The sequence below is a fragment of the Nerophis ophidion genome, linkage group LG06 (assembly GCF_033978795.1).
Source record: "Nerophis ophidion isolate RoL-2023_Sa linkage group LG06, RoL_Noph_v1.0, whole genome shotgun sequence".
Lineage (NCBI taxonomy): Eukaryota > Metazoa > Chordata > Actinopteri > Syngnathiformes > Syngnathidae > Nerophis > Nerophis ophidion.
The window spans coordinates 45,280,761-45,291,826 of record NC_084616.1 but is presented as its reverse complement, the minus strand read 5'-3'; the positions used below and the strand labels follow the sequence as shown (position 1 = coordinate 45,291,826).

At 42.4% G+C, this 11,066-nt stretch overlaps 1 protein-coding gene across 3 annotated transcripts in view; it reads right to left on the bottom strand.

The window, feature by feature from the left end:
* Positions 1–7,056: 7,056 nt before the first annotated feature.
* pex14 (peroxisomal biogenesis factor 14) overlaps positions 7,057–11,066 on the bottom strand; it is a 146,370-nt gene continuing 142,360 nt past the window's right edge. For 2 of the 3 annotated variants that reach the window (XM_061903877.1, XM_061903875.1), the window contains 2 exons: positions 9,762–10,192; positions 7,057–7,442 (listed from right to left, as the gene is read on the bottom strand). In XM_061903877.1, coding sequence (XP_061759861.1) covers positions 7,423–7,442; positions 9,762–10,192 — 451 coding nt within the window. In that variant the 3' untranslated portion in view covers positions 7,057–7,422. Of the gene's footprint in view, positions 7,443–9,706; positions 10,193–11,066 lie in introns of all 3 variants that reach the window. The other variant, XM_061903876.1, reaches the window with a different exon arrangement.

Here is an 11,066-nt window from a genome sequence, read left to right as displayed (position 1 = left end):
CGTTCCGTGTTGCATTTTGGGAGTCTGAACCTTCCAATGAACATGCTCATTCTGTCCGCAAGGTCCGAGTGTAGTGGGTGGGAGGTGTTGTCCATAATGGCTAGGAGTTTTGCTAGACTTCTCCTCTCTGACACCACCGTCAGAGAGTCTAGCTCCACTCCCACCACGTTACTGGCCTTCTCCACCAACTTGTCCAGTCTGTAAGTTTCCCTCGCTCTCAGCCCGCTGTCCCAGCAGGCCACGGCGTACAAGAAGGTGCCCGCCACTAACGACTCGTACAACATCTTTAACATCTTTGTACAGACGTTGAAGGATCCTAGCCTCCTGAGGAAGTAGAGGCGGCTCTGTCCCTTCTTGTAGAGGGCCTCAGCGTGTTTCGACCCATTCAGCTTGTTGTCGATGTGTACTCCGGGGTATTTATAATCCTCAACCATGTCCACATCCACCCCCCTGATGGAAACAGGGGTCGCCGGAGTACTCCTCCTCCTTCCCAGGACCACAATCAGCTCCTTGGTCTTCGTCACATTGAGCCGGTGGTGGTTCTTTCCACACCATGTGACAAAGTCCTCCACCAGTGTCCTGTATTGCTCGTCATCACCATCCTCAATACATCCCACTATCGCAGTTATCAGAAAACTTCTGAAGGTGGCAGGACTCTGACTGATAGTGGAATTCAGTGGTGTAAATGGTGACGAGGAAGGGGGGAGGACTGTGCCCTGCAGGGCCCCGGTGTTGCTGACCAGCCTGTCAACACACAGTCCTGCAGTCGCACGTACTGTGGTCTGTCAGTCAGGTAATCTACAACCCAGGACACCAAGGGGGCCTCTTCCTGTATCGTCTCCAACTTCACACCCAGAAGCCCAGGCCATATAGTATCGAAAGCACTGGAGAGGTCAAAAACCATGACCCTCACACTGTTTGCAGGCTTGTCCAGGTGGGCTAGGGCTCGGTACAGCATGTAGATGACTGCGTCCTCCACTCCCAGTCGTGGCTGGTAGGCGAATTGGAGTGGGTCCAGGTGGGTCTTGACTGTAGGGCGGAGTTGTTCCAGGACCAACCTCTCCATGGTCTTCATGAGATGGGAGGTTAGCGCCACCGGCCCGTAGTCCTTTGACGTGCTGGGTCGCGTGCACTTGGGGATGGGGATCTCGCATGAGGTTTTCCACTGTGTGGGGACTTTCTGCAGTCTAAGGCTCATGTTGAAGATGTGCTGGAGCACACCACACAGCTGTGGGGCGCAGGCTTTGAGCACCCTGGGGCTCACACCGTCAGGACCCGCGGCCTTGCCTGTGTGTAACTTATTTAGCTGTGCATTCACCTGTTCTGCAGACAGACACACTGGGGAAGTCTCAGGTGGTTGGGGGAGGGGGGAGTCATCATTCTGAGGGTGAGGTATTAAATGCGGGGAGGTAGTCATTGGTGTTGGGGGGCTGTGAGGCGGGGAGGAGGGGATGGATTGGTTTACTTTGTGAATTCAATAATAAATATGGCAGTGCCATATTGGCATTTTTGTTCCTTAACTTGAGTTTATTTATTTTGGAAAAATGTGTTTAATTCTTTAACGCATCCAGCAGGGCATCACAACAAAATTAGGCAAAATAATGTGTTAATTTCCCGACTACGTATATCGGTATCGGTTGATATCAGTGTCGGTAATTAAGAGTTCGAAAATATCGGAATATCGTACAGAACAAATACGCAGAACCCCCTGCAGCACTAACTCTTCTGGGACGCTATAATATATAACCCCTCTACCATCAAACCCCGCCTCCGCTACCCAAACCCGCCCACCTCAACCCCCCATATCCCGAATTCTGAGGTCTCAAGGTTGGCAAGTATGAGGGCGTTGATGTAGCTTGTTTACTTAAGCAGCAGTCAGTAGTCATTTGTTCAACTTCTTTAGTTGTACTAGTGGTATTCCTCAAGGTTCTAGTTTAGGTCCTCTCTTTTTCACCATCTGGGCTATAAACTGGTGGCCCGCAAGCTGAACTCCAAAAAGACTTGAGAGCCTCACATTTTAGCAGAATAATCTTAAAACACTAGAGTGCTGTCATAGAGTAGATACAAGAAGTGTTCCAACTCACATTTTTCTTTCCCTGCATATTCTGTGACCTTTTTTATGCAAATCTCCATGGCGTTCCATATCTCCAATATGCTGGGCAGGACCTGATGCTTCCAGATGTGCTCATATATTTTCCGACAAACATAATAAGGCAAAAAGAGTTGATGATGAGCATACAGTACGATGTCAGGCGAGCCCAGTGAGCTAACAACGCACACATTGATTCCAAGAAGATATCAGCCCTCTAACCTGCTGAGTGCTCAGTTCCAGTGAACAATGGAGTTCACAGCACGTCAATACACTATCCTATTGAGTGCTCTCTGTTTAGCAGCATGATTGATGAGGTTAAGACTCCCAGCCCGGGAGCCAAATGATGTCAAAACCAAGGTGCTGCTTTGAGTAAACAATCTGTCCCGAATGAGCCATGGCTGAAAATCACAACTTCAACTGTATATTTTTTTTTTTTTAGCAAAAAAGATGCAAACGGTGATGTTATTAAAGGAAGTTGCATTCTGGGCAAAAATATCCAAATCCCTGAAGACGCTAAATGATGTACATGTGGATTTATTACACTTGCTGCCTATAAATCTAAAAAGGTAGGTTTCAACTCCAGGGAGAGGTTAATGGATTACAAAGGGATGCAGTATTGAACCGCAGAGAAGTTTATACATCTCATCGATATGTGAAACCCTATTGATCATTGAGACCTTGATAAATTAAATTCATACTCTCTGTAATCTGGAAAATGGATACTGAAAGGGAAAAAAAGGGGCTGAAATGTCATAGATGAGATTGAATTGACGGATGACAGAGGATGACATGTAAAAAAAGAAGTGAGGTCCAGTGAATATAGCAGTGGTGTGTCATTAGGGCCTGCAAGGCCTTCTCTGCATGCCTAACATAACCAGAACTCATGATTATAGTTAAAGATACAATTATTTTTTAATTTACATTCCCTAATTATCTAAAAGTATTCTTATTCTCTTCATGTCATATTATGTTCCTTCCAGTGTTGTTGTTTTTAGTTTTTGTTTGTAGCCAATCAGAATTCGGCTAACTTATGTTGCCATGCTGTACCAAATCTGTCAAGAGGCCTTCAGAATCATTGATGCGGGTGTCCGTGCACTGTAAGTGAACGGGGACATACAGTTGATAGACACTCGCGATAGCCAATCAGATCATGAGCTGTTGTCAGTAAGGCCTTCTAGATTAACCTGACTCTCGCCAGAGCCTTGTAGTTCGCTGAGCTCCACACAAGGATCTGGGACTTCTCAATAGGAGATTTATTTCAGAAGGCAGGGCCTTTTAAAAAAAATCATTGTATGTGATTGGATAAACCACTTGTCCGTTATCTTGAATGACGTACTACTTCAACCACTCACATCGAAATCAACCCGTGCCGCTGATGAGAGCGACGCTGGGAAATCCAAAACAGAACAGCCGACATATTGGATAACGACGAAGCGAAAAGTTAATGAATGCCTTCAAAACTGTTCATAGAAAAAAATAATATTCGATAGATTCGACAAAACAGCTGCATTAGCAGAATCAATGTGAGCACACAGCCGCAATTGTTGTTTGAATTAAACAGTTGCTTTGGCGCTACGTCACATCTACGAAATTCCGACCGCCGATCCTGATTGGTTCATTATTTTTTGCGATCTTGAAGGAGTTTGCAATGCCCTCGAGCCCAGATCCTTGTGTGGAGCTCAGGGAATTACAAGGATCTAGCGGGAGTCAGGTTACTTCTAGATGGCCTCACGTTGAACGTGACGTTTACGCGTCCTGTGACTGGATACTTGCGATGAGGTGGCGACTTGTCCAGGTTGTACCCCGCCTACGGCCCGAATGCAGCTGAGATAGGTTCCGGCATCCCCCGCCAACTCAAAAGGGACAAGCGGTAGAAATCGGATGGATGGATGTGATTAGATAATCATCAGGACAGCTTGTGAATGAATTTGAGGAACATATAAAGTTGAGAGACAGTTGGGATAGCCAATCAGATTACAAGTTGTTGACAGTAGTCTATCTAAGTAGCCTGATGTTAATGAGACTGTGATTGGATACTCACTTGTCATTCCAAAGTGAGCATCCTTTCACAAGTTACAATTTAGCAGGAAGCGGGAAGTGTTGCGCCGTAGCCAGACCGGGATAGCAGAGAAGGAGAACAAAACGTTGGCTAGGTGGCAGACATATACTTGCAAGGCCATTTCCAAGAAGGATATTTAAAGAGAAACTACATCTTGTGAGACGATGTCGGCCAATCCCGGAAGCTAGCTCAACTGTTCTGGCAATGAAATGGGGAAATGCCCTCCACTTCCTCTTGAATATGGCGACGACGAGGGGTATCACTGGCTTATACGGTGTCGAATAGGTCCTACCAGTTGTGAGTTCAAATATTTAATTTTTTCACCTTTAGTATGTTTTTTGCAATTTTCATTTTGACAGTATAATGGGCTTATAATAATGGGCTTCATGGTGGCGGAGGGGTTAGTGCGTCTGCCTCACAATACGAAGGTCCTGCAGTCCTGGGTTCAATTCCAGGCAGAGGATCTCTCTGTGTGGATTTTGCATGTTCTCCCCGTGAATGAGTGGGTTCCCTCCGGGTACTCCGGCTTCCTCCCACTTCCAAAGACATGCACCTGGGGATAGGTTGATTGGCAACACTAAAATTGGTCCTAGTGTGTGAATGTGAGTGTGAATGTTGTCTGTCTATCTGTGTTGGCCCTGCGATGAGGTGGCGACTTGTCCAGGGTGAACCCCGCCTTCTGCCCGATTGTAGCTGAGATAGGCGCCAGCGCCCCCCGCGACCCCGAAAGGGAATAAGTGGTAAAAAATGGATGGATGGATTTTGTCAGTACCACTTAGGATATGTTTTAATTGCTGATGTGTTTTAATTGATATTTAAATGCGCTGGAAAATAACCCGTTTTGTACAGTGTTGATGTGCTTCAATGCGCAGTAGTGCGTAAATGTGTTCAATGATCATTTGGTGACATCAATGATAGTATTTTGAAAAGTAATCATTGAAGTTGGACATCACTTGAATGGAATTGTGCTGAAAATTTAAATTTTCCAGAAGGAACTCTCCTGAAGGAATAAATAAAGTACTATCTAATCTAATCTGATCTAATCTAATCTAATCTAAAGGCCTCGGTGGGAAACACACGGCCCGCCACTGGAATATATAAAACAAATGTATACAAACATCGATGAGAATTTAGTGACACATTTCTCAATTTTTGTATGTCTCCCGTGGCACACAGTGTTGTTACTGGGCTGGTAATTTAACATAAATGTTTTGACTCCTGGTTGGGGATGTAGCAGGAACATGACTCATTTTATGTTACATTTTTTATTATTGACCTAAAACAAATTATTGAACATGTTTTTCCCAATAATTTGTTTTAGTACAAAACATGCATTAAAATAACATTAAGGTTTGATTTTTAAAAAAGTAAAACAATCGTTTAAAATGAATACCCAAAGTGTAAAAAAAAATATGGGGTAAGGAACCTCGACATTCATTGAATTCAAAAAATAAATTATAGAAAAACTTGATTAAGGTGTGTGTGTCACCAACTTACCTTGGCTCAGACGGTAGAGCGGCCGTCCAGAAACCTGAAGGTTCCTGCTAATCAAGCTTCCGCCGTCCTAGTCGCTGCCATTGTGTCCTTGGGCAAGACACTCCACACACCTTGCCTCCAGTACAGCCCACACTGGTGTATTAATGTACTCATGTCATGTCCTGGGCATGACGTTAAGGGGCATCTGGCAGTGGAGGCTCCTTTATGGGGTCTGGGGCACTAGGAGGTTAACCCCTTTACTACCGTTACCCCAGGTGGCCCTTGGCAAAGGCCTAGTACCTGACTGCCCCCTAGCCAGGGATACGGTGAAGACTTCAACGGCGGAGAAAACTACATGAACCTAATCCATTATCATTAATAACACTCGCATAATGCACTGCTATTGAAAGAAGACTTTATGAAAGCTGTAACGCCAGCCAGGGGTGTTAAAATAATTTAGAGATGGCGGACATTTATCCAAGAAAATATGGAAAAGCTGCTCATGGTGCACTTGACAGAGATGCGGCTAGAAGGCGATACTGTATAAGTCCACTCTCTAAGGTAAATGCTTTACGCTATTAAATACTTTGCTATTTATTTATTTGTTAATTTTAAGCTATAAACCCACTCTTGTTACTTTCAGTCATGTTACTCAAATGAGTCATCTTTGCCTAGCAGTCTTACACACACACAAAAAAATCCTGAGATCGATGATCAGATGTAGAGTTAAAAAAAAAGGTAAATGTAACAAACTTTAATATTTAGTTATTTTTATTTCGATAGTGAAAAGCAACTAGTACCAGTTTGGTGGAATGGCTCTTGAATGTTAGAGGCTCTCGCCTTTTCAATTGTTGTTTTTACAAATATATTTTATTTGAATTATTGTTACAATTTTTACACAATAAAAATAGCTTGATCAAAACTGAGGAAAAGTTTTTCAGAACTGTTGAGAATATACTAGAATAATTAAAATTTGATCAACATTGACCTATATAAACTTCAGCATTTATAATACTGAAATAATAAATAACTATTTTATTAATTTTGTTGATGTTAAATAATACACATATTTTATTAGACCGGCAGGTAACATTATCCCAAATATGAATTATGTTTTTAATACAGTTCTTGTCTTATAAGACAGCAACTACTTTGTACTTTGGCACTTATGACAGCCCACAGAGGGCAGCTTCAAACAGTGAATATTTATTAGAACTTTTTTGATGTACAAATTGATGGATAATTTTTTGCTTTAAAATCATACATCACACGGAAAAGTAATTTTTATTCTGGCAATTTTTTTTGGGAAATATATGTTAGTGTGATTTTTGTATGATCAGATATTATTAATAAAGTTGGTCAAATATGTAACTGTATGAAGTCAATGATACTTTTCATTCAAAATTGAAAAAAAAAACAAAAAAAAATATTTAATAAAAAAGATGAAGTACTTTATTGATGCACATTAGTTCCAGGCGTTCATAGGCCACAAAAAATGATGTTGTGGAATAGGTCTGACCCCCAGACATTGAGTTTGACACCAATGTTGTACATAAAATGAAGCTGAATTTCTTTAAAAATATTTTGTTATCATAGTTATATAGCCTTCAAACATATAATAATTATTTTAACAGGTCACCAAATGGAACAAAATCCATAAGTTATATTTTTACAGTGTCTATAAAAGCATGAGTTACACATTCTGATCAAACAAAGTAATTTGCTGCAATTGTGTCCAGCGTCCTTCTAACCTGTCTGCGTGTTCCTATGAAGGAGATCCATCCTGTCTTCTCACTCAGGGACTCTTCTCAAGAGCTGCAGACAAAGTGACTAATTCAATAAGTCAAGTATTCATTTGTGACTTTCCTTTTCAATCATGGGATTTTTATAAGCTTCCTGCACCCACCTCCACAGCCAGAAAACAAGTGACACAAATTCTGCAACTTCCATCTGTGGCAGCTCTCTGCGTCTTATTTTGTTATTACAAAATATCGGCACAGTTTTCAGGAAAGATTACTCACCGTGGGAGGCTCTACCTAATTTGGACCGGCGGGCTTGTTATGGAAAATAAGACAATGCAACTTGGCTTTCTGTATTAGATTTGTGATTTTAGCCTGCTTGACATTTCAAGCTGCATGAACTATTACATCTGTTATTTGTTGATCATTTGATTATTAACATACTTCACAAACCAAATCAGCTGCTCTGCTGGAGATGCGACTACGCGTTTCTGCCCGACACACACAAACAAACACTCTCCATGATGCACATTTCAGCCCCTCGGTAAAAAAGGTGAAGAAAAGCTGTGGGAAAAAAAAAATAACATTTATCTTCCCCTCTCCTTGAGCGCATGAACATCAACGTGGAACAAGGCCACTCATCACATCCTAATCTTGAATTTCAGGGGCTTTTATTTCCCTCAACTGCCACCCTGCTGGCCTTGTGAATTATTGACAGACTGACACCGATGCAAAAGGACACATAAAAGAGGCTAAAAGCTTCGGCCCTGGTAGGGATTGTCCTTTCCCATTGCCATCAAAAGGGAAACTCAGCTAATGCTTCTGCGGAAGAGGATGCTAACTTTCAGAGTGAACATCTGACTCCTGACCCGCAGCTGCACCACACACAGGACCTAATCAATGCCTCTTTGCTCTGTACAAGAAAAGCATAGGCACAAAAACCGGGACAAAAGGGCAAAGCTGTGAACAAGCTCATAGAATAAATACTTTTAAAGCACTGTGGGCTACATTGTGTATTTTCTCCTCAAAACATGGTACTTTACTCGGGATGCCGCCCTTTACTTTGCAAGTTGTATTCGCATAAGACACTCTGACCAAAGGCTAAGAGTAAAAAGTCAAACCCTGACTGGACAGCATACGTATTGAGTACACCTCTTACATTTCATACCTTCTAAAACCAAAACACTATAAAATGAAACTTGGATGTTCTAGTCAGTGGAGGGCTAAAGATCCATCCATCCATTTTCTACAGCTTGTCCCTTTTGGGGTTGCGGGGGGTGCCGGAGCCTATCTCAGCTGCATTGGGGCGGAAGGCGGGGTACTACCCTGGACAAGACGCCATCTCATCTCAGGGCCAACACAGTGAGACAGACAACATTCACACTCACATTCACACACAAGGGCCAATTTAGTTTTAACAATCAACCTATCCCAGGTGCATGTCTTTGGAGGTGGGAGGAAACCGGAGTACCCGGAGAGAACCCACGCAGTCACGGGGAGAACATGCAAATTCCACACAAAAAGATCCAGAACCCGGGATTGAACTCAGGACTACTCAGGACCTTCGTCTTGTGAGGCACATGCACTAACCCCTGGTCCACCGTGCTAAAGATAATGGTTAATTTTTCCATATAGTAATCTATCGATTAGGTTGTTCAAATTGACTAATCGGAAAAAACAACACATTGTAGGGAAAATAATTTAAATACACATTTTTCTGCTCATCCATAAATTTCATTCTTTCATTTAATAAACGCACCGAATAACCATTGAAATTGCACTTTTAACATGTGTGAATCCAAAATTGTATTTTTCATTTTTGAACTACGCTGTTCACCGCCACATAGATCATGGCTCCCACACACAGCGTGCGGAATTTCCAACCATCCATCCATTTCCTACCGCTTATCCTTTTTCGGAAATTATGTTTGCATATTTAAAGGTCTGGGCACTCCAAGCAGTCGGGATTTCCTCGCTTTTGTGAGTTAGTGTACATTTATGATTTCTATAAACGTTTACAGGTCCTTTTAACACTGCTACATATCTTTGGTCCCGACTGTCTGTTCCATACTTTACTTACAAGGGGGCAGAAATGTTTCTAAAGGCGTTCTCGGGCTGCTCTTGGCGTGCAACATGTTATAAATGATAGCATTCATGTCTGATACAATGAACTGCATTACAGTTCAATTTAAGTATAGCCCGGTTGGAGTAAATTTGTTACTAGCGCGTCACCTCACACCTGTTTGTGAGTGTTGTCCAGGATTGAGATGCGACAGAAACATGCTTATTTGAAAGATGGCAGTAGCAGAATGTGTGTGAATGGAGGACTGACCAACATACAAGTGAAGAAGTGATGCACTTGGAGAGTGTTCTACAGCGGTCTAATCCACCTCACTTTCATCGCCGGCATCCTCAGCTCTCCTGAGCTTGTCTTCTTGCTCGTGGATCTGTCCATCTCCGCCTCGACGATCCTTTGACTGCATGCTTAGACCGTCCTCTTCTTCCTTTTCCTGGCTGAAATCATTATTTGCCTGCTTATTCGGCTCTTCTCCCTGCACCTCCATGCGAGCCAGGTTCTTAAGATCCAAAGGCAGTGCTGTCCCGAGGCCAACATCATCACCGTTGACACCGTGCGCCACGCCCAGCTCATCTTGTGGGCAATGGCGTCCATCTTTGACCGGGGAAGAGTTGTCGGACTCGTTACTGACGGGAGAGATATCGCTGCTGCTGTGGTTGACTGACTGGGAGCTGGACGCTGAATTGGCCTTCAAGGGAATCTGCCATGAGGGGATCTTAGGAACTGAGGGGGTTGATGGAAATTGTCTCCTGTGATGGAGAATGAAAATAAAATTATAACTACAGAAAACACGTTTCTTAAAAATAACCTTCAGTTTCTCCTTGCCCCAGAAAATAAGTATAAAGTAGGAACGGGGGGAACACAAATAATATCAAAGGACCCCTGATAACATTGGCACTTATTTCACAGTTTTAGAACTAAAAAATATATAAATCTCTCGCCGAAAATACACACTGTTGTGATTTTAAGCTTATTTTCCAAAAAAGTTTCAGCACATTTTAGAACAACCACTTTTAGCTTAAAAATGTTGTCGGGCCTGCTAACAGAAGATTGGAGCATAGTAAGTGATCTGGTAGCATATTACTCCGAATCAATATATTTTCAGGCAGAATTTGATGGAATAATAAAATATGTCGGTTGCAGCAATACAAATAAATAAGAAGTCAGCCTGAATACATTCCCAAATTATTGGAATATAAGAAAAGTATGGACCTCTCGAGTCAAATTGACTCGCACAAAATGGGACTGACTGAGTGAGAGGAGTGTAGGTTGCAGCGATCGTTTTAATGAGTCTGGCTTTGGGAAAGAAGGGATTTCGTCTGAGTTTGGATGAAATAAATTTAAGACTTGTGTCAAATGTGATTCTGAAAATGAGGAGCTTTGTTGAGGGGAGAAAGACTAACTAAAACCTTGCTGAAAGTTGAGCAGACTCAGCACACAAAGATGAGATAAAAATAAATCAATCTGCTAGTACGCTATGTTGTGTCCTCTTCTACTGATATTTCCTCAAGATGCTTGAAAACATTCTGAAAGAGCAGGGAAGTCCTAAAATGGGGATTATTTTATATTTCTTTGTTGTTCATAATCTTAACCATATAAGTTCCGATTTAATCATGGACCAGG